At 36.6% G+C, this 24,964-nt stretch overlaps 1 protein-coding gene across 4 annotated transcripts in view; it reads left to right on the top strand.

Moving 5' to 3' along the window:
* Positions 1 to 24,964, top strand: part of spidr (scaffold protein involved in DNA repair) — a 53,414-nt gene that overhangs the window by 6,360 nt on the left and 22,090 nt on the right. For all 4 annotated transcript variants that reach the window (XM_067378489.1, XM_067378491.1, XM_067378488.1 and 1 more), the window contains 5 exons: positions 4,380 to 4,603; positions 6,876 to 6,970; positions 8,683 to 8,860; positions 16,108 to 16,303; positions 17,496 to 17,704. In XM_067378489.1, the coding sequence (XP_067234590.1) occupies positions 4,380 to 4,603; positions 6,876 to 6,970; positions 8,683 to 8,860; positions 16,108 to 16,303; positions 17,496 to 17,704 (902 nt within the window). The remainder of the gene's footprint in view (positions 1 to 4,379; positions 4,604 to 6,875; positions 6,971 to 8,682; positions 8,861 to 16,107; positions 16,304 to 17,495; positions 17,705 to 24,964) is intronic.

Below are 24,964 nucleotides of genomic sequence, written 5' to 3'. Positions count from 1 at the left end.
TTGCCCGGCTTTCGCAGGAAAAACATTTTGGGTCCATTGACAGGAAGAGTGGAAAAACAGACATGCGTCTAGACAAAATGAGTTCATTGCATGTTAATTTCTCAATTAATTACACCCATGTTTTTACCCATAACCAATTTCCTTATTTCTTCCTGCAATTGCAAACTGAACTCTGGCGTCCTTGGCGATGACACACTTTATTGTGATTTGGCATCCCTCTCCGTTCGGTTCCGTGATTGTCCTGTTCCCGCTGGTTTGGGAACTGCCCCTAATATGACGCGTCTGGATTGATGGATTTGATAGAGCGAAAAGTTTGTGTACTCCTCCATTCATTTTGAGCCAGTGCAGGGTGAACACATTTTTGAGCCCAGGCCAGGAACATAGTGTACTGCGTAGAGAGAGAAAGACAGAGAGCGCGTGTAGTGCACCGTTCGCTGGCAGGCTGCCCTGCAGGGTCATGTTGATTCAAATAAAAGAGTGTGTAGGCTGTTTGGCGGGCTGGAATGCCGTTCGTGTCTCCACATGATAAGGAGGCAGGCGATTTTTTTTTTCCACGAGAAAACCAGTTTGTGACAATGCAGCCACACAAACACTCACACACACACACACACACACACACACACACACACACACACACACACACATAACCCCCTCCCATTCCCTTACGTCGGTCTTTTACGACCTGTCATAAGGTAAATGACTCATGTATCACATATCATCGGGTCCCATGAAGGCCCGGGTCATATCTTCAGGTCTATCTTTGGAATGTGTCTTTCTTTGTCTATTGTTTGTATAAGGGTGTGTGTGTTTTATCAGTGCTAGATGTCCCTCATCACATCTCAAATTGCATTGTTGATTTTTCCATAATGCATTTGGAATCAATTCTTTAATTTTCACAAAGGGCTGTAGAATTTGCATGTAACAGCACAGGGTCAGTTTACATCTGGTTTACACCTGCGTTATCTCTGATCTGATTGAGAAAAGACCAGGTGTAAATGCTTTTTGAGACGGATTTAAACCGATCACTTCAGGAGGTGGTGTGTGACTCATTCCGAAGTAAACTGGACAATTGTAAATGCATCTGGTTGTTGAAACAACATTTGTAAATTGTACTCCTCCAAAAATGAAACAAAATATATGTGTGAGAGTATGTTATAGGCTATATGTTATGGAAGCTTGTTTCTGCCACTAAATAAAAAAATAAAAAAGGTAATTGTGACTTTTTGTCTCACAATTCTGACTTTTTTCCCCTCAGAATTGTGAGATTTAAGCTCATAATTGCGAGTTATAAAGTGAGAATTGCGTGATACAAACTCGCAATTGCGAGAAAAAAATCTGAATTGTGACTTTATACTTTTTGCGCAATTCTGACTTTTCTCGTAATTGCGAGTTTGCATCACGCAATTCTGACTTAATATATAAACTCACAATTGCATCTTATAAAGTCAGAATTGTGTGATTCAAACTCTTTTTTCCGTCACAATTGGACATTGTAACTCGCAATTCTCACTTTATATCACAATTCTGACTTCATAACTTCCAATTCTGACTTTATATCACACAATTCTGACTTTATAACTTGCAATTCTCACTTTATATCACAATTCTGACTTTATATCACACATTTCTGACTTTATTACTCGCAATTCTCACTTTATAACACGATATTCTGACTTTATAACTCGTAATTCCCACTTTATATCACAATTCTGACTTTATATCACACAATTCTCACTTTATAACTTGCAGTTCCCACTTTATATCACAATTCTGACTTTATAACTTCCAATTCTGACTTTATATCACACAGTTCTGACTTTATAACACACAATACGCATCGCAGCAGATGAGTAGCTGAGTATCTTTTCAGCAAGCCGACACGAAAAACTGCCGCAAATGAAACTCAAAGTAAGTCGCAGACGCTCAAAACACAATAATTTTCTTTAAAAGTAGTAAGAATGAATAAAATGCAGCTAGTATCTGTTGGTTTTGTTGACATGAGCTCTGTTAAATTTGGATATAGCACAAGAATTGAAGATTGGATTTATATTCGTTTTACGGAGACACATTTATGTAGCCAAGTGTAAATGGAACCATTTTAACAAATCCGATTGCTATCCGATCAGTAAAAACGCATGAAGTGACCAGGTGTAAACAGGCTCACAGATGTCCCAGTGTTCAGTCCATAACAGTCCTTTTGTATATATTCTAGTCTCTAGTTCATCTTTGAATGCAAGTCTGACATTTTACTTTTTAAGCCTGTTTTGTCTCTGATTTTATTATTTATTTGAAGAAACCCTTAACCCCAAGTATGAGCAATAATAACAGTGATTCTTTCCTTAAACACCAATACTCACAAAGCCAGTGATTTTAGATTTAGTAACTAAAAGGCAAGTGTCGTACGTGGGAAGAATGGGTAGGAGTTGCGTGTGGATTCAGAGTTCAGTGGCAGTACTTAAGAAGAGTGATTTGAAACCTTTTCCAGAGGGTAGAGGTTGAAATTAATGCAGTGCTGGATAGGCAGACGCTCAGATAGTGTTTTCAAGGCCCCTTGGGAATTACGATATGTGCAGCAGGATAGATTTAATGGGAGGTCACCAAGTTCTTGTTTTTTTAGCATCCAACCTTTGCCCTTCTCACTTATTTTCTTCTCTGGCATCCATGTGATCCATCCATTTGAATGATGATTGTGTTGTACAAAGTACTGGTTCATAGATATTAAGGTTTTGGCTTTGTTTTGGTGGCCCTCAGCCATCTGTAATGACTTTTTAAAAGGTTTTGTTCATTTTTAGGCTCAGCTTGAAACTGTGTTTGCATATCCCAGTATGGCATGTTTTTGTGAGTAAGTTTAAAACACAGGCTGCCATATTCTTGTAACACCTGTTTAGTCCGTAACTTCGCTTTGACACCATGGCGGCAGCCTGTCAGGAGGCATCATTCAGGTCCCATAATTTGTGTAATTGTGAACCAAGAGTTTTGCAAGAGCTTTGTGTGTGTTTATCTTGAGAACAGAGTACCTGTTAGATTAATTGTTACATTTATTGACCTCCAGACAGCTGGACTGTGAAGACTGAACGCTAAGTTATGTAAATTGCTATGTTTCCATTCACCTGCTTTTATGTGCATTTTGGGATATTGCATAAGAAAAATGCTGGATGGAAACACCAAGATGCGCATAATTCTAAAAATATGCATAAAAATTGCATGTGCTCAATTGAGGCGGATACATTTTTCTATCCAATAAGAAGACATGCGCATGTGCTAACTAAGATGGTAACACATTTTACCAAATAAATCCCTCGATATGCATCAAAAGACTCAGGTGACTTTGCCTCAACAGGGGATGTGATTGGATAACTGAACTAACCAGCCGACCAGTTTCATTGCATATCATCTCAAATGTTGGTTTGATCATTCTGAAATGCCTGAGCCAAAGTCTGTCATCACAATTATTTGGTTTAATTTCCTCCCAGAAGTGTCTCACATGATTGCGTTCCCAAACACCAGGCATCTGAACACAAGATGACAGCCTTAATTGCATTCATCTGTGCACTCTGAGGCATTTATGATGTATGTAGAATAAAAGAGCCATAATGGTTTCCCCGATTGCACCATCGTCCATTTTTATTACACCTATTTTGTGCCAATTTCCCAGCAAGTGAGGATTTTGTTCTCTTGAACACATGGGATGGAAACACTGCTTTATTCGCTAATGTTTTATGTAATATTCCAGTTAATACTCCATTCATAAGTTAAATTTACAACTTTGGATGGAAACATTGGACTTTATCCAATATTAAAGGATTAGTTCACTTCAGAATTAAAATTTCCTGATAATTTACTCACCCCCATGTCATCCAAGATGTTTATGTCTTTCTTTCTTCAGTCGAAAAGAAATGAAGGTTTTTGAGGAAAACATTCCAGGATTTTTCTCTATAGTGGACTTCACTGGAGTTCAACGGGTTGAAGGTTCAAATGTCAGTTTCAGTGCAGCTTCAAAGAGCTCTACATGATCCCAGATGAGGAATAAGGGTCTTATCTAGCGAAACAATCGATCATTTTCTAAGAAAAATTAAAATTTAAATACTTTTTAACCACAAATGCTCATCTTGCACTGCTCTGCGATGCGCCACGCGTTATGTAATCACGTTGGAAAGGTCACGTGTGATGTAGGGCGAAAAAAAAAAAAAAAATCTAATTTTTTCCTCCAACTTCAAAATCATCCGACATTTGTTGTTTTACCTTTTTTTTTTTTTGTTGTAAAAGCCGCTTGACTTAAACTTTAGTATTTATTTATTTTATTTTTTACATGCTTTTGTTATTTTAACAGTAACTGCTGTGGATCTGTCAAATGACTAAAACTGTTCTTTCCTTTTTAGTCACCAGCTGAGATTTCAGACTACTCATCTTACGATGATAATGATGAAGATACAGAGGAAAGCCGAGCAGAATCTTCCCTCCTGGACGCAGCCGAAACCAGCAAGCAGTCGGTCAGCGAGTGGGTTCGATCCGCTCAGGCGATTCTTCAGACACCTCAGAAACAAACCACCAAGAGTGTCAAAACCCCAGAGGACTCGAGTAAGAAAAGGAGGAGATTTGAAAGGTATGATCTATGGCTCTTGGATCTTAATCTACATTTCAGTGCAACCCTGTGCAAGATGAACTTAAATTATGAGTTCATCGACTGGCTTTATGATTAGGATTTATCTTTTTAACTGACAGTAATCCTTCACACTGCTATTCATTCTTACTGGGATTTTTTTTCCCAAATGTTTGACGTCAAGCTCACAACCCGATATTTCATATCAGTGTAAACACACTGAATACAAAAGAGTTCAAAGTCTAGCACAAGCAGTTTAATAATACATCCACACCCTTACCGTAAAAACCTGGTCAGTTTGGTTTTTGATTGGCTATCGAGGAGCGGTTTCTTTGCACATGTGTATCACCTTATTTAATCTACCAGAATACTTCCTCCTATGCGCATAAGACAAAGATTCACATGGCCTTTTTTCTTATATTACTCAGCAGTCACTTTCTAGTGGCTATCAAAGATTGAGTACTGCTGATGACATTTTTACCATAAATGAGTACTTTGTCAGATTTTGTGAATGGGAGAGGAAGGACAAGTGTCCCCTCATGGGGGAGCTGTGTCTCTTTTTGGCTCTTGTTAGTCCATAAATTCTTCTGCTGACCCTCAGACCCTTCTGCAGGAAACCACAGGATAAGTTGCCCCCTGCCTGTGTGTCTGCTAATGTGGCTTTTTATGTTTTATTATTGTTTCATATGACTACACAAAAAGCATACATAAAAACTGCCACCCGCTTAGCATAAAAACTATAAAATTGAACACAAATATGCACATCATAAACATAAATACAGCAAATAACAGTTAAGTGCAAGCAGAATGGATCATATCCTTTGGTTAACAAATAGTAACAAATTTAAGCCAATAAAATTGTATAAAAGACAAAACCTTTGCTAAATATGGATCAGTTTTTGGTGTGGAGTGAATATAGATTTGATTGGTTTTTCTGATTAATTCTTATTTCAATGGCATTGGTTCTAATTGATTCTCTATATGACTCATGCTAAGTGATTGATTCTTTCAGATTCATTCTCTATGATTAATTCTATAGGAATTGTTCTCATTCATTCTGTATTAGGCCTATTAATTGTATTTGATTGATATCATGGGATTTTAGTCTATGGGATTGAATCTCTAACATTCATTCTTAGATTTATTCCATGCGATTGATTTTATATGAATGATTTTGTGGGATTGATTCCATGTGAGTGATTCTAGTGATTGAGTCTCTATGATTGATTCCATGGAATCGATTCTTTGTCTTTGATTCTGTGGAATTGATTCAAATTGAAATCAAATTGATTGATCAGATTGATTCTAGCTGGTTCTCTAATCGATTCAATCTGATTCATTATTTAATTCTCTTAGAGTGATTCCCATTTATGCCATTTGATTTTCTGTGATTGATTCCATGGGAATGAATTCACATTAATTATTCTGTGGGAACTGAATCCATAGGTTTGAATCTGTGAGACTGATTCAGTGGCTGCTTTCGAAAACCTAGGCAGCTGACTTGTTGCCTCGCTGCCTCGCTGCCTTATCAGGCAGTGACTTGTAAGGCAGTGTTTGTGCATGAAGGCAGCTCACCAAACTGATTTCAGATAGACTTCTGAGGCAGCATAACAGTTTAATGATCTACAGCAAAATAGCACAAGCTTTGGTGATAACTAATCAAATATTTAATTACTACAGTAGTAATTTCTCGCTAGAAATGACACCATAGGTGGAAAATGTTGGTCAAAAATGTACATTTACACACAAACTGACCAGCAAAGGCAACTTTCGGACGCCATCTTTATTTTTCTAGCTCAGCTGTCACAGAATGGAAAGCACAGGATTTTGGGATATTAAAGGCAGCAAAGGTTACATCTATGCTGCCTTCAAAAATTGATCAGATGAATGCATCTCAGGAAACAGGAAGCGAAGCTAACATTGGATTCCGACCTGCCTTGATTACTTCCTACCTTGAAATGTGTCCTTCAAAGGCATAATTTTCCAGTTTTCGGACGCAGACAGTGTTATTTGAATTAATCTATGTATTTGATTCTAAGTGATTGATTCTATATGAATGATTCTGTTGATTCCATGTGACTGATTTGGTGTGATTGAATCTATATGTTTGATTCTGTGGGATTGATTTTATGTGATTTGATTCTAAGTGATTAGTTCAAAATGAATACTTCTGTGGGGATTCATTGATTCGTATTCAAATGATTCTGTCTGACTAATTCTGTGTGACTAGATGATTGATTCTTTGGGACTGAATCCATGTGATCTCCCTCTATAGAGGAGGTCTTGCTGAAAGGCTCAACCGACTCCACAGCAGACAAAGATCAGCCATCAGCTTCTGGAGACATCAGTGCAACTCAACCACATCAGCTGGTAAGACACTTCCAGTCTGATTCATGTCTGTTTATGTGAAGACTCAATAACGTCTTGAATGTCGGCCAAGAACAGATCATTAGAGGTTAGTTCTCTGTTACTGACCACTAATGAGCATATTATTATAAATGCTTTCACAATTAATATGTAAGTGTTCTCTGTTTAAATACTGTCAATGTCAGATCTGGCCTAATTTTCGCCAGGAAAATATTTAACCACAAACCCGCATTTTTCATATTTCCATAATTGCTTGTCATGCTTGATGATATGTGTAGAATATTCCAGTGATGAGATCTCATAGTGTACAGTTGGAGGAGTAGGAGTCTGTAAAAACCTACAATTGTGATTCATGTGACAATAGGACTTAATTGTCTCTCAGCTAAAGCGACAGGAAACCACAGACACAAGCACATTGCAGACATAGTCACACACCTTACGTTTTCATTTTCCATGGTATAACGGATTTCTTTTTAAACAGCGCCCTACTAGGGGTCTTCAGCGTGTGCAGTTATGTTTGTGTGGAGGTTTAAAGAAGTTAATGTTCCAGCTGAAAGTGGAAATTTAAGAGAAAACTTATGAGGAAATTAAATGTGTGTGTTGCACAAGTTGTTTAATAGATATTAACCTAAATAAAAAAAAAAAATCGATTACAGTTGTTATTCATCTAAACTATTTTTTTTTTTTTATCAGAAATGAATAGTGGTTTAATAATGCAGTAATCTAGTATTTCCACATTAACTGATTCATTGCATGCTTGTGGATGCAATGTTAGCTGACTAAGATGAACTGAATTTAGTTCTCAAGCCATTTTTTTTTTTAGTTTTCATTCACATTTGCATGTGGAAAAGTGATTTAGGTTGACTGGACATAGTTTATGGACAGCTTTGCAACTGGCATAATTCCTTAGAAAATTCCACTGCCTGAAGAACGCATCTCCCACTCACTTCTTTCTTGTTGAAAGATTTATTATTATGTATTTTTTGTACACAACGTATTAGCTGATAAATCAGATATCAGTATGTGCATTTAACAACCTGTTCATTTCCTTTTTATATAGTCATGCATAGCTGTTTTGGCACAGTTTATCAAAAAAAAGAAAGAAACCCTAGAAAAATAGCCATTTATTTTTGTTTTGCTTGTGATTGTATGGAGTAAACATAGCCTGTTTCTCTTGCTGCTTTCAATTTTTCGCAAAAATTTCCATTACACATCGTTCAGAAGTTCTCCTCTGAAGTCTTGGCTGCGCTCGTCATGATTTCAGCTGAGTCAATTGTGTTCATGTGTCCAATCTTGGAGGCCAAGTATTCCTTAAACAGTCAGCATGGGAATATATCCCGTCAGAGAGCTGGATTTTGTTTCATTTCCTCAGAACTGACTGAAATGAAAAAGTTGAGACCAGGCCAGTGTGAGTTTTCACAGTATAACCCAAAATATCCTGCTGCTGTTATTAATTTACTGGGCCTGTATCGTATCTGTGTTGTTTTGCAAAACTTAATGACTTTGAGAAGGAAATGTTCTTTCAGGCGCTGGTCATTTTATAAAATGTAAATTTTACTTGACATGCTAATTGTTCATGCTGTATAGTACTTAACTATATTTAAAAAACATAATTATAGTTGTTAATCTAAAATTAGGGCTTAAATTGTAACATGGACAAATATACTGTCCATATACAGATGTACAGTTTCATACACACATTTCTTTGACCCAAGCTGACAGGCCAGGTGTCCTAATGCTGAGGATTCTGGGAGTTCGAGAAGAATGTGGCATGCAGGCTGCAGTGTGTGACAGGCTGCCAGAGGGGGAAATGTGTGTGGCTCTTTTCAACAAAGACACGGCCACCCAGCTACAGCCTGCGCCCGGAGACATTGTCCACATCTACCCACCATGGTGAGAGTCCTGTTCCTTAACATTTTACCATAAAATATCCAAAATAGAGTTTATTATCTCAGAAGATAGTCAATACTGTTTTTTTATTATTATTCAAATAATCTTAGGCAATTTATTGATTACTGACATAATACCCTTGATTTTGACATTTGTTTGTTATTTTTAAATTTTGCGTATGATTTTGCGTATGAAACAAACTTTATCCATAATTATCAAACTTGTGCTACGGACATATATGATGTTTTAACTTGTGTGGATTGTTGAAGAAAGGTGTACAATTTACTCTTATGATCGGACTTTTAATTTTCACTCAGCAATCCATAAAATGGGCACAAAATACACTTTCAAACCCTAGTAACCACACAGAACACTATATTTTTATTAAACACTTTGATTATGATAAATATAGTTGTATTAAACATTATATTTGGTTACACTTTATTTTAAGGTGATGTTCTTAAATAAGTGCTGAGTAATATTAATTATCTACATACTATAGAGTTAGGGTTTGATTTAGGGTTAGTTACTTGTAATTATGCATAATTTACTGTTATTACTATAGTAGGTACTTGTTGTAATGTGTAACTAAGTTTTACAGCTTTACAGTGATAACAGGAAAACAAATTCAATAATGCGAACAGTTAATTGTTCAGCTGAAGTCAGTTCAGTGTTGATTCAGTTCCATTGTAATCATCAATTATTTTTGTTCATTTACTCTATAAAGCAGTTCTGCAGAAAACTGATGTCATCATCCAGCTCTGTTCAGTTCTCATCGAATAGTATCAGTGCAGTCAAATCAAAAATATTTTTTAATATATTAAGTATTAAAGGGTCTTTGATTATGATTTCACTTTTTTAACTTTAGTTAGTTATAATGTTGCTGTTTGAGCATAAACAACATCTGCAAAGTTACGACGCTCAAAGTTCAATACAAAGGGAGATATTTTCTTTTATAGAAATCGCTTTTTAAGGACTACAAAAAACAGGTTGGTGACATCACAAACCCCAAAATTTACATAAACCCCGCCTTCGAGAACACACAACAAAGAGGGTGTGGCCATGTTGGGCTGCTTTAGAGAAGAGGAAGAGTTGTTGTAGTAGAGTGTTGCTGTCATGCCGTCATTTTACACCGGACTGCTTCACAAACGAGGGTCAATTCAACACTGGATTTGCACAAAAGATTAACATGACGACACATGATAGTAGATGAGTTGAATCAACTCCACAGCAACTACATACATTTATCCACTAACTGTTCAGAAACGTCTAAAAGTTGTAACTTCTTCCTGAGTCTCTCCATCAGTGTCGACTCCGGTTTGAACAATGTAAGGCTGAACACTGTTACTGACAATCCTCATTTTGGCTGCGTGAGATTCTCCAGCTTTGTTGTTGTTGAGCTGTTAAAGCTCCGCGTTCTTCTGGAAAGGGGGCGGGAGCAGCAGCTCATTTGCATTTAAAGGGACACACACAAAAATCGGCGTGTTTTTACTCACACCCAAATAGGTGCAAATTTGACAAGCTATAATAAATGATCTGTGGGGGATTTTGAGCTGAAACTTCACAGACACATTCTAGGGACACCAGAGACTTTTACATCTTGTAAAAGGGGCATAATAGGTCCCTCTTAATAGGTGACAGTATTCTATTAGATATTTTTCTAATGCAATCAACCTGGTTGTTTACATATTTTTTATTTTCTTAATATTTCATATAGCTAGTTTTATTTTTATAGTTTCCATTTTTTGGTTTTCATTTCTGATTAATTTTCTGGTTTGTTTTCATCATACTTTCATCACAGCTTAAGTCTAGATTACTTGTATTACGTAGCATTGATGCACATTTCCCTATATATTCTGTGATAGTTAGTGATGAATCACTGTTCAATGAATAAGCCGCAGGTTGGCAGAACAAGTTTTGCCGTGTGCAGCCGGGTGTTTTGCACAGAGTTGATAAGAGCGAGAAGCCTGTGGGGCTGAAGGTGAGAGAGACAGACGAGCCAGTCTCCATCTGTGTGGGAGGACCACAGATCCAAACTAAAGAGGCCAGGACTTGCCGGAAGCCAGGGTCCCGCCCCTTTCTCTCTCTCCCCCGTATCGCCCCCATGTAGCGTCGCTCCCACGTCATTCCTCAGCTCCAGGGAATGGCCTGCATACCTCTTCCTGGCAGCTCTGAGCTCATTTCCAGCAAGCTGGGAAAAAACATTGCTGGATCCTTTTCTTCCCTCGCCTTTTTTTTTTTTTTTGAGGAGCGTTAGGCAGCGGATCACAATAACTGTGACAGAGGCCAGAGAGCTGAATAGAAAACACATGCGGCACAGTGTGCTGCTGGCACAGTTTCTCCTCTTGTCTCATTTTCTCTTTTTTTCCTCTCCCCCTGCGGAGTGTTTGCTTTAAGGGCAGGCATAGTTGACCCTGGAAAGTCCAAGAGTTCATTTTACCCTGGAAAGTCCACCGGATTGACTCCAGTTCGGCCCCCATAGTTTGCAGCAGAGAAAATGGGCGGCAGATGATAACACTTTACGTATCGTCAAATATATTTAAAAACCTGTGGGTAGTTGATAAATGTAGACATGGAGTTTTTTTAATGTCAAAACACATGAATACAAGAACCATTTTTAAAGAGATTTTTCACTTTTTTTGTTTTTGTTTTTGTTGCTTTTTTCAGTTCATTTAAATAGCTGTGTAGTGTGACACAGGGTTGGGCAAAATTCCAAAAGTAAAAAAAATTGACTTGCTTTCAATTCATCAGTTGGAATTTTAATTGATTTGGCTACACCCCACAGGAAATTGAATTGTAGTTAAATGATTCAGAGTAATCCAAAAGGTACTAATGGCATTCATTTCCATAAAAATGTTATATAATATATATATAAAATTATTTACAAATTCCTAATGGTGACAACTTTAAAACTTTACAATTTCAAACAAGTTTTAATTTAAAATGACAATTAAGACCTGGTCACACCAAAAACAATAACTATGAAGATAACTATATTAGTGTCCATGTCAATGCACGATAATGTGCAAGCTGCAGTTTTGTCACTTTAAATGCTTAAAGTCTTAAAAGTGGGTGGATTCTGATTGTCTGTCAGTGTTTTATTCATCAGCTGAAAAAAAAAATGTTCTGAAAGTGATTTCAATGAGATTGTTCCTGTTTTGTAATCGTTAGTAGTTGTGGTGTGGACTTCCCTATACTCTTTTAATTAGAATGATGAAACTTTATTGTTATAGTTATCGTCCTTGGTGTGAACGGGACATTATTAATGTTAAATTCAAACTTTAAAAAAAGCAAAAAATTGCAATCCTCTTTGCTATCTTTAAATTCAGGAATTAAATCACTGATGAACCTTGAAAGATTTGTGCTTTCAGAATTCCCATCAATTTGATCATTGTTAGATGTTTGTGTCTTTTTCTGTCTATTATCTAAGTGGTTCTCAACTGGTTCTGCTTCAGGACTCTGATTTTACATTGGACATCAAGAGGAGACCCAAGTCAGTGCCAAAATTGTACAAAATAGTACAAAAGTAAACAAGAATGTCCTTAAAATCAAATGTCCTTTCTAACCTGTCCAAATGTAACGGGTGAATTTGCACCCAATGTTTATTTTGCTCCCCAAACTCTTCATATATAGTTAGTATCATTTAATTTTTTGCATTTACCACCATTTGAGAACTACTGTCTTATATTTGACATACGTTAAAGTCAAAAATTGGAAATCCAAAGCAATTTTGTACACCATAAAACCTGATTTGTCGTATTTTTGATGACCAATTCCTTTGCACACAAGAACACACACACACACACACACACACACACACACACACACACACACACACACACACACACACACACACACACACACACACACACACACACACACACACACACACACACACACACACACACACACACACACACACACACACACACACACACACACACACACACACACACACACACACACACACACACTCTGTTCCCAGCTCATTCATGGTTCAGTTATGAAGGAAATACCTGTCATCACTAGGTTATGATTACACCTGTGCCGCACCCTCACCTGTTTGTGTCAGCTCTGACGTCAGCACACTCTTTTATGTTTGTTTTCAAACTTCCTGCTCCCATCCACCGGAAATACATTCATGCGTATATCACGATCGCCATGTGACACTATGTGCAGTGAAATTAGCAAATCTCTTTTAAGACTTTGTTTCCTGTGCAGCTGATCTCTAAGACTTTGCTCTGTATTTTTATTAGTAAATCATTTCTTAAAAAAAAACAAAAGGATATTTCTACATTGTCTGTAAGAACTTTCGTTTTTTCTTTTTTGTCATTTATTAAAATGGTGAATTTATTTAATAATATTGAAAAATATGTTAATTATATGAAATATATAATTTAATATATGATCTTATAATTAATATTTATGTACATTTTAGAATAATAAAGCAATCAAGAATGAAAAGCATGAAAAGTATGTAGAAAAAAATGTCAACAAACAAATATCTATATACACACACACACACACATTGTTATTACTGCAGGTCTCAAATAACTTGAGGTGAATATACAGTATATATATATATATATATATATATATATATATATATATATATATATATATATATATATATATATATATATATATATATATATATATATATATATAATATATACTGTATACTGTATATTCACCTCAAGTTATTTGAGACCTGCAGTAATAACAATCTAAAACAAGATTTTTGTTACATTTTTTGGGTCACTTCATACTTGTAATACCTCCATTAGTTTTGATGACTTTATTATTCTAAAATATAGATAAATGATCAAAATAACATAAAATGATGATTATAAATTATAATGTTATTATTAGTTATTGCACACAGTAAAAATGATTTGTCATTTGTAGATTTAGTGACAAACATGAAAATCAGATTTTGTTTTTCTGCATTTTTTTTGACCTGTCACTCTTGGATTGTCAAAGACTGGAATTTTCTTTCCTATTCTTCTTAGTCTGACAGCATGTTGAAAAAAGTGCCTGTTTGCACTAGGGTGGAGAGGACCCCCACCTCTCCTGTGTAAACTTGCCTTTGCTGGCTGCCCTGGGGCTGTTGGCTGAGGTTCATTAGGTTCAGTGAGATTACTTGTCTCTGCTGGCACCTGTTCAATTTTCTCTCAGGGCAGAATGATTTAAATGCTGACGTACATGCTACGTCTCATGACATGAGCTCTGCAGGCCCCGGCTTGTAGTGGAGTGGAGGTCTCCGCTTATTGAAGACACGTTTGTTTGGAACAGATCTGTGACAAATTACCATACACTCAGCGCAAAGATTGATCAGGCTGTTTGTAACCTACTTCTGAGGCCCTGTGAATGCGACATTCTCATGCATCCGTAACAGTGCGTTTAATGTATGTGCTTACCAACTTGCAGATGTTTTTTAAAAGTATATATATAATTTGCAGGCTTTTGTCCCCATGTGCTTCATATCAATAACTAGTTGTAAACACTTTCCTGTACATGTCCCAGTGACTCATGCCTATTAGTGTAGATCTTTCAATAATAATGAAACTGATCAAAGGTCTTTGTAGAGCTGCATGATTAATCAAAATAAAACCGAAAAACGAACTCGAGTGTTATTGGCTTTTAAAGGGTTAGTTTACCCAAAATGAAAATTCTGTCATTAATTACTCACGGGTGTGGAACAACATGAGGGTAAGACCTTCGTTCATCTTTGGAACACAAATTAAGATATTTTTGATAAAATCCATGAGGCTTATATTGACAGCAAGATAATTAACCCTTTCAGATGTCCATAAAGCTATTAAAGTCCTATTTAAAACAGTTCAAGTGACTACAGTGTTTCAACCTTAAAATTATGAAGTGACAAGAATACTTTTTGTGCACCAAAAAAACAAAATAAAGACTTTAATCAACAATATCTAGTTATGGACGATTTCAAAACACTGCTTCCAAACTAATCAGTGGTTCAGAGCGTGTATCGAACTGCCAAAAACATGCAAAACCATTGAAATTTCGAAATACTTATGATGTAACGAAGCCTCGTTTACTGAAATCACGTGACTTTGGCGCTCCGAACCACTGATTCTAAACAAAAGATTCGTAAAGCTTCATGACGCAGTGTTTTGAAACTTTGGCCATGTTTAGCATGAGAATGCAACTCTTTAACAGTGTAAATAAGTCAGTATGCATGAAATGGCATTACACCCCCCCCCCCTTTAAATATGTTTTTAGTAGTTTTCTGGATATCTAATTATCTTGCTGGCTATGCAGGCCTCACTGAGCCATCTGATTTCATCAAAAATATCTTAATTTGTGTTCTGAAGATGAAGGTCTTACGGGTGTGGAACGACATGAGGGTGAGTATTAAACAACAGCATTTTTGGGTGAACTAACCCTTTAATATAACTCTTATTGTGTTCATCAGAAAGAAGAAAGTCATACCTAGGATGGCTTGAGGGTGAGTAAAGCTTGGGGTAATTTTCATTTTAAAGTGAACCAATCCTTTAAGCCTAAGTAGATCATAGAACCATTGGCACCAATGGTCTCTACAGTCGACTTCGCTTATGATGCTTTTGAGTAACACAGCCCAGGCACACTGAAACTAATTTCATTTAACCATCAGCATAAAGTCTGGCCCACTTTGCAGCTCAATTTTATCCTTCAAAAGTGCTTCAGAAGGAGCCATGTTTAGATGTCACTCTCTTTAAAGAAGAATCATAGCAAAGGATCAAATTCACCTCTTTTTTTTTTTTTGGCAAACGACATCTTGGCCTCTTACTATGGCACACCAAAGTGTGCAGCATTTTTCACAGTTGTTCTGTTAGATGCAAAGTACAAAGAACTAATGTTGACTTAAGATCAGCGTTTTGAGATTAACCATGTTTTCATACTGCCTATGAAATGGAAAAGTGCATCTTTGTTGATCAGTCAGTCACTCTTTATCACCAACAGTCGTTTTCCACCCAGGGAGGGAAGGGCTTGAGCTTTTGTGTGTACCTGAGGATATTTTGAGACTCTTTTATGTGTGTGAGAAGTGTGGAGGTGGTTTTGCTCAGTGAGACCGCTGTCAATCAATCAACGTAGACAAAATTCAACGTAATTGAGTTTTGTGAAAAATGTTTTAAAAGTGTCAAGCTGTATAAAGAATGGTCTGATGTTTTCGTACTACACGTATTTTTCTAAAAACAACACATTATATTCAGTAGACCTCCATTTTTGTCTCCCTTCAGGCAGAATCTGGTTGTGGAAGGGGAACGCTATCCCATAATTCTCAACACCCACTTCAGTCAGAAAGTCTGCGTGGAGACTAAGCAGGACAACGCTGCAGTCGCTGTGGAGAAATGCCGACCTCCGCCGTTAACCAGGTGCCTGTGGCGGTCAGGGACGAGCCAAGTGTCAACAGAGAAATCCATTCCCTGTAAACAGGTTCGTCAGCTGTTCCCTCTCATGTGATCATGGGAAGAAAACAGAAATTCCCAGAAAAGCGACCGTATAGATTTCGGATTCAGTGTGAAAGTACTGACGTGCTGTTGGAATGGAGACAGCTGCCGTTTCCTGTGTGACACTCATGAGTGCAGATGATTAATGAGTTATGTTTTTATGCATGAATATTTGCTTAAGTGTGAAAATAAAACCGAATTTTCCTGTTCGACAAGACCCTGGTGTAACATATTCATGATGTAGCACACTTTCCCTGTCATTCTGCTACTCAAAATAACCAAAGTGCAGTGTACAAAGCTTATGTTGGTTGTAAACACACCACAGGTTTAAAAATACAAAGTAGCTGTTGTCTCAAGTCAGTGGGCTCCAATGTTGTTTGATTCCCAATATTCTTTAAAATACATTTTTGAGTGGAGTATCCTCATTATCATATTGTCATTAACACATAAACTACTGTTCAAAAGGTTGAGGTCAGTAAGATGTTTTTAATGTTTTTGTAAAAAATCGTTTATGCTCACCAAGGTTGCATTTATTTGATTAAAAAATACATTTTTCAGTTTTATTATACTTTAAAACATAATTTATTCCCAGGCTTCAGTGTCACATGATCCTTCAGAAATCATTCTAATATGCTGATTTGCTGCTCAAGAAACATTTCTTTTTATTATCAATGTTGAAAACCGTTCTGCTGCTTAATATTTTTGTGGCAATTGTGATAATTTTTTTTTCCGGATTCTATATAGAAAGTTCAAAAGAACAGCTTTTATTTGAAATAGAAACATTTTGTAACATTGTAAATGTCTTTACTGTCATTTTTGATCGATTTAATGCATCCTTGCAGGATAAATGTATTAATTTCTTTAAAAAAAAAATCTTTTGAACAGTTGTGTAGATGTGCTTAAATTCCACTAGTTATTGCTGTGATGCAAGTTTGGTCTGGTCCTTCAAAGGCCATCAGCATTGAGAGCAAGACACTTGACCTCAGAGTGTTCATGCTTACAGCGATTTGCAGTGACAAAGAGACCGGAAATCTTTCATTTTCAGTGACAGTTGCTGGTTTGAGGTGACGGGGTGAAATTGTCCATTGTTCTGTTCTGTGGTGATATTATGAATACAATTTCGACTGGTGTGGTTTGAAAAAATATTAAGATAAATGTTTCCAATTTTCCATCCTCAGGTCGATGAGTTGAACAGAAGGGAAGTTCGGAAGTCTCTGCTGGACGCAGTGGAGCATTGTAGGTCGTCTGGCTCTCAGAGTGGTCCTGTTGAGGTGGTCGTTCAGAGGGTCTACTGCATACCCATCACCCAATCCCGTCACAGAGCTTCTCTCCAGCACAGATCACTGAGCAAACCACCAGAATCAGCACCACAGCAGCACATCGGCAGGTACTGGACCTCTGTGTTTCCTTTTCTCTAGTTTGAATGGCACTGTTACTTTGGGAGGAAGTCCTGCACACTGTTGAATCTTGCAGATTTTTATAAATGAAACTCTCATTTCAGTCAAAGACCTTCTAAAATACTTGAAGAAATGTGTGTTTACTAAATATGCTTATATAAAGATAGAGATTTTTTTAAAATGTTTCTCAAAGAAGTCTTTTATGCTCATTAAATCTGCATTTATTTGATCAAAATACTGTAAAATTGTTAAATATTATTAAAATTTAAAATGGCTGTTTTCTATATGAATATATTTTAAAATGTAATTTATTCCTGTGATCAAAGCTGAATTTTCAGCATCATTACTCCAGTCTTCAGTGTCACATGATCCTTCAGAAATCATTCTAATATGCTAACTTGCTGCTCAAGAAACATTTCTTATTATCAATATTGAAAACAGTTGCCCTGATTCATATTTTTGTGGAAACTGGATTTTTTGATAAATAGAAAGTGCAACAGCATTTGTTTGATTGGAAATAGAAACATTTTGTAACAATGTAAATGTCTTTACTGTCACTTTTGATCAAATCAAAACTTTTCATATAATTTTTATTTTTCACAATTAAAAAAAAAGTGCACTTCTACTTTGTTATTGTAAAAACAATAACAAAATATTGGTTTTTAAGCAAAGTTTGGAGCCGTTACCAGCACAGAGGCTTGATCTATGTAAGTAAATACAACGTGCAGTTATCAGCGACTCTCCTTCCTCAGTAACCAGCCAAACCAGTTTAACAAACCAGTTACATCTCAAAACATTTGCTTCTAATAAAATGTATTTTAATTGATTCGGAATGTGCTTGGAGACATAATAAAATGCATCAATAGATATTACTAGTTTAAATCACACAGCATGAATATCAGTAGATCTATTATGTGCTTCAATCAAAGACGTTCTGTGGTCATATTTGTATGTGTATATAGTGGTTTTACGAGATATCTCTTAAATGCAATACGTCGTCAGATTGTGTGTTTGTTCTGTGTGGACATGCACCCAGTGTTCCAGTGTGGTATAATTAGGCTATTGTCTGTTCTAAACTCCACTGCTGAAGCTCCAAGAGGTCAATCTCCTCATGGAGTGATAAATGGTGAGAGAGAGCAACTTTGCTCCATATTCTGTCAATGACTAACCAAACAACCCCTCCCAGTACACAAAGTACTCTCTCTCTCTCTCTCTCTCTCTCTCTCTCTCTCTCTCTCTCTCTCTCTGTATCACACAGTTCTTTGTGCCATATGGTAAAACTCTAAATACATCTCTAATTAAGCCCAGCAATGTCAGTGATCCATAGCCACGCACTCCTCAGGAAAAAAAGGACAGAAAGTTAAAATGTGCCTTGCAAGAATTTTTATTTTATTTTATATGGCGTAAACCAAACTACACCTGAAGGAAAAACATGTTCGCTGATGCAAATCTCATTGCCATGCCAGGATTGCAACCCCTTTTTTATAGTACGTTGCTGTGAAGTTGCTAAAACTGCATGATTAATCATTAAATCAATCTCAAATCAAACACGCTCAATCTTATTCCTAAATGACAATGATTCTGCTGTGTCTATTAAACCTTTACAAGTGCGATCACACTGGAACATTTAAATCTGCATTCGCTGACCCAGAGAGAGCAGTTGTCATGTATAGGTATGAAACAGCTTCACATGAACATCACAGTATGGTCACAGAAGATCACAGAAGTACTGTGATAAAAGTTTATAGTTCGAATATAAACGCTGATGTCTACAGAAGTGATCAAAATAAAGCAAATCACCTTTTGAAAGTATCTTGATGCTTCAAATAAAGATTGTATCAATTACATCATTACACCAGTAGGTGGTGACAAATGACTGTTAAAAAGTATATTTATCATTGAATCATTTATTCAGGAGATTCGTTCAAAAACACTGGCTATGCCTGAAATCGCCCCCTATACCCTTAAATAGTAGGGCTGAGACAATATATCAGTGCATTGCGAATCGAGAAATGATTCTGGATTGATTCTGAGATTTACTGAATGCATTGCGATTCTCTCGAATCGATTCTGAGCAGCAGATGGCACCGCATGCTTTAGAAACAGCCATACTCTGCTTGCTTCCAGTTCCTTACACACACTACTTGAACCTTCTATAAAATAATCATTCATAAAGTTCAAAAAGGTTAAATGCAACTACATTCTCAAACGCACAAACGCTCTTCAGCACTCTTCTTCATGAGCATTTGAGCATGTGGTTAAAAACTAGCCTGGAGCGCCATCTCTGTTAAAAACTAAGCTCAGAATCGATTCAGGAGAGAATCACGATGCATTTGGAAAGTCTCAGAATCGATCTATGAATCGCAATGCATCCATTTATTGTCCCAGCCCTATTAAATAGAGTACTATTTGAGGGGACAGCCATTTGTAGTTGTGTCCGAAACAATAGTGGACATTATCGAGTGCGCTCATTCAATCCCACAATGCACCACAATAATGAGTGTACAACCGATGTATGCTCAATGGCTAGAAAATACCCATAATGCACTGTGAGGATCGCTCCGAATGAATTCTCGTGTCTCAAGAGAAGATGGCGCCCACAGCTGAATCATCTATCCATCAATTTTCTAAACCGCTGGTCCAATGTGGCTTTTTAGTTGATTATTAAATTGTTTATTTAAGGTTTATGCATGCTAGTTTCCATAAGAGTTCAAGATAAATCTTTTTATTACTACTGGAGCTGCAAGTTTGCTAAGTTTCAAATGAATATTTACGGAAAGCACAAGCTATGCAAAAGCGACAGCACTTCTGATGCATTCAGTGTCCGAATTCAAACCATTCATTCAGATCGATTTTTAAAAAAAAATAAAAAAATGATAATTCAAATTATGTTTAAAAACAATGTTTAATTAAACATTTTTTAAATAGGCTGCAGCAATTGATATTTTGTCAGGGCCTCGCCTCTAGTAAATGACATTATTTAGTTTAGTTGTCTATTCAGAATCGTGCGAAAATCTCCATTGTGATTTTCAGTTTATCCAGAATTGTGCAGCTTTAGCAGTTGCTAAGGTACCTGAGTGATTTTAGCACATTGCTGTGCAGTTGCTACAGTTATGAGAATTTTTATTTTTTGCATGTTGCTATGCAGTTATAGTGAGTTTTTTATAGCATGTTGTCATAGTTTTTTTTTTTTTTTTTGCACATTGCTATGTAGTTGCTACAGTTATGAGAATTTTTATTTTTTGCATGTTGCTATGCAGTTGCTAAGTTGTTGGGAGTGGCTTTTTTTGCAAGTTGCTACTATGTTTCAAGTGGTTTTTAGTAGGTTCTTATGCAGATGCATAAGTAAGTCATATGATTGTTTGTAACTGAATTCATTTATTTAAAAGTAAATGCTGCGTCACGATGACAAAGAAGGAAAATGAAAGTGTTTGTGAGAGTGAGTTGAGAACATTCATTTTTTTCTGCAACTCACAGTGATGCAGGCATCTGTTGACCAGTGAGAATAACCGGCAGGTTTTGGAAATTTGATTCGCTATATCAATGCTTCATTGATTTCAAAGTGACACGGCTCTTTCAATGCCCCTTAAAAGGCTCACATCTGAGCTTTTTGTCTGTGTAGGTACCCTTAAAGTCAGAACCCAAATCTGTTCTTGTCTTTTACTGAATTTCAAAGCATCGGTGTGTGTGCAGGTTTTAATTATAGATGTGCTTCCTGAATCCAGCAAGACTGAAGTCATTTCCACAGGTTAAGCATCCACGTTCTCCTCCCTCATGCTCCCTCTGATCTCTGCCCCGCTCTGAGACACATTGTTTTGTTGTCAAAAATGCACGTGGTGCTGTGTTGATGAAGGGTGATTGGAAAAAAGAGTCATCTGACTGTCGGTAACCGGATCCCCGTCAGACGCTGCAGCATGCCATAAACACTGGAACACAGGAAGACGAGACACTGTGGTATGGAGTGTGTGTTGACCGGGGATAATGTGGTGGGGAAACCCTGACTGGACCAAACCTGGTATGAGTGAGGGTGCTGACAAATATGGAGCTTGCACATACACGCATGCACAATGCACAGAATTTTTAGCAGACCCCAGCACATGACCGTCTGCCATTCGCAATCTCACATGCTCATAAATTCTCTTCCTTCGGACAGGCCTCATGATCTCAGAGAATGAAAGGGGGATGTTTACATTCCTTTTTAAGATGGTTAGACCAAATTTGTAAGATTTGTTTTGATTTTATGTGCAAATGTCTCATATGCATAATCATTATAAATATAATAAATAAAAATTAAACTGTAAACAGAAAAAAACATACCTTTATTGTTGTTGTTGTTAAATAATAATAAATAAATATAAAATAAATAATAATAATAATTTCTATAAATATTCTTAATATTTATATTAATATATCACTAATTTTTGCCATGTTATTTATTATTATGAATTATTTATAATAATAATAATAATATTTTTCCATTTTTTGAAGAAAATACTGCTTGATTGTTTTTCTTAAATTGTTTTATGGTAATAATAGTATCATTTGTCATTATTATGTATTAATTAAATATAATAATAATAGAGGTAAATGTTTTTTCTGTTTGTAGTCTAATCATGCATATTTATTGTAGTGACAAAAAGCATTAGAATAATTATTATGTTGTTAAATTTTGCAATCTGAATGGTTGCAAGATTGGCATCATCTCTGTTTTGGGTTCTGTCTTACTTTTAAGCTTAAAATGTACTCCAGAATGAATAGCTGTTTCATAAACGGATGAGTAATTTATGTAAACAATACATAAAGTTACTTTCAACGCTGTTGTGAATATACAATGTTATACATGACACTCTTTAAGCATCAGTTCCCATTACTGCTCCCTCATGTATTGATTTGACTTTGACACAGTTTTCAGATGAAGTGAAATAACTTTTGTGTGTTTTTTGTTTTCAGATGAAACTAAATTGTCTTACTCTGCTTGTTTGGTTTGCCCCGTATGAGTCAGATTGAATCGGCTGACTGTGTTTAGTTCAACTTCTGCACTCTCACTATTTTTAATCTAAATGATTTAGTTATTGCTAAGCAAACCATTACTATTTCTAGTGATCTTTACTTGGATTTGAGCAATATCATTGAGACACAGGGGTGATTCTCTTTTGACTTGGACCTGTCAATAACCGCCCACAACACCCAGCATTGTGGTGGCAAATTGTGCATTGGCAGGTATATAGCATGTGAAAATTTCCTTTTAGATTGTTTGAAGAAAATACTGCTTGTTTGTCAATTTGCTTTACCAAAAAAATTGTTTTATGTTTTTACTGGTACTGATTTTACTGGCTTTTCTGCTCTGATATCTTAGTGTTCAGTCTTTCTCCAATTTGGAAAGTTAAACTGTGACCTTTAATATACTCATATTTATTTGTTTTCCTGGTTACACAACTCTTAAAAGTATTATTTATATACTACTATAGTATTTATTAAAGGGGTCCTTGATTATGATTTCACTTTTTTAACTTTTAGTTAGTGTGTAATAAAAATAATATTATAAAAATATAAGTTTGAGCATAAACAACATCTGCAAAGTTACAATGCTCAAAGTTCAATGCAAAGTGAGATACTACAACAAATGGCTGGTAGGGACTACAACAGGCTTCTTCCCAGGTTGGTGACATCACAAACCCCAAAATTTACGTAAACCTCGCCCCCGAGAACACACAACAAAATGGGCGAGGCCATGTTGGGCTGCTTTAGAGAAGGGGAAGAGTTGTTGTAGTAGAGTGTTGTTACCATGCCGTCATTTTACGCCGGACTGCTTCACAAACGAGGGTCAATTCAACGCTGGATTTGCACAAAAGATGAACATGACGGCACATGATAGTAGATGAGTTGAATCAACTCCACAGCAACTACACAAATTTATCCACTAACCATTCAGAAACGTCTAAAAGTTGTAACTTCTTCCTGAGTCTCTCCATCAGTGTCGACTCCGGTTTGAACAATGTAAGGCTGAACACAGTTACTGACAATCCTCATTTTGGCTGCATGAGATTCTCCAGCTTTGTTGTTGTTGAGCTGTTAAAGCTCCGCCCTCTTCTGATTTGCATTTTAAGGGACACTCACAAAAACGCTGTGTTTTTGCTCACACCCAAATAGGTGCAAATTTGACAAGCTATAATAAATGATATGTGGGGGATTTTGAGCTGAAACTTCACAGACACATTCTGGCGACACTAGAGAATTATTTTACATCTTGTGAAAAGGGGCATAATAGGTCCCTTTTTTAATATTTCAAATTACAAGGCAAAATTTCTAATTAAGTTTATGTTTCCATTTAATATTTAATATTTTATTTTATTTCTTTATTTCAATTAACAATAACTATTTTTGGTTTTAGTTAACAATAGGAACACAAAGGCAAAATGGACATATTGTTCCTCATTTTCAAGCTGTCTTGGCTCTGTTTATAATTTCACTACAAACATACTTGAAATCAGATTATAAGCATATGCTTGAAATCCATTTTCCCTGTTTATACCCACCAACATGCAGCGTAGTTGTTGACAATATCTATTTTTTCATGTGTGTGGTGTGCTTCAACAAGGCCACCCATCTCATTACAACTGTGAGTTTGCAGTTATGTTCTCTCTCTCTCTTTCTCTCCTTGAGTTTTTGTGGCCAGTTTCCAGACAATAATTAGCGTTTAACTTTTGGTCCAAGAAGATATGTTATTCCAGTAAAAACTCAGAGCAGTATAAACAGGCTGAAGAAGTTCTCTGTGCTCAGACAGGAGGGGTTGGATGTTTTCAAGAAGAAGTAGAACACAATGTGCTTTACGTGTCAGATTACAGCCCTGTTTATCAAAAGCTCTGCTCTCATTGGCCGGCGCCATGGCTGAAGGAATCCCGCCCTCTGTGCCTTAACCAATCAGCTGCCAGAGAAGTTTTTGTGCATGTGTAAAGGAAATGGAGGGGTAGTGGGGTACCTACATCGACTAGGCTTGTGTGTGAGTTTGTGTGTGTGTTTGTGCGCCGCTTGTGTGAGTGTTTGGACAAGCTCAATGGATCACAGTTCCTGGAAGCGCCTCCAAGTTGCTGCGAATTCCTGCGAATGCTCACAATAACAGATTCCTGAAAGTGGCTAGTGACTGTGGCTGACCAATGATAGAGACCCAGTGGGGGACATAAGCCCTTGTCCTGCTCCCTTAGAGGAAGCGCATGAAACAGACCAAAATGGAATAAAGAAGGGGGTTGTTT

The sequence above is a fragment of the Chanodichthys erythropterus genome, chromosome 23, assembly GCF_024489055.1.
Source record: "Chanodichthys erythropterus isolate Z2021 chromosome 23, ASM2448905v1, whole genome shotgun sequence".
Classification (NCBI taxonomy): Eukaryota; Metazoa; Chordata; class Actinopteri; order Cypriniformes; family Xenocyprididae; genus Chanodichthys; species Chanodichthys erythropterus.
This window is presented reverse-complemented; position numbering and strand designations above follow the sequence as displayed.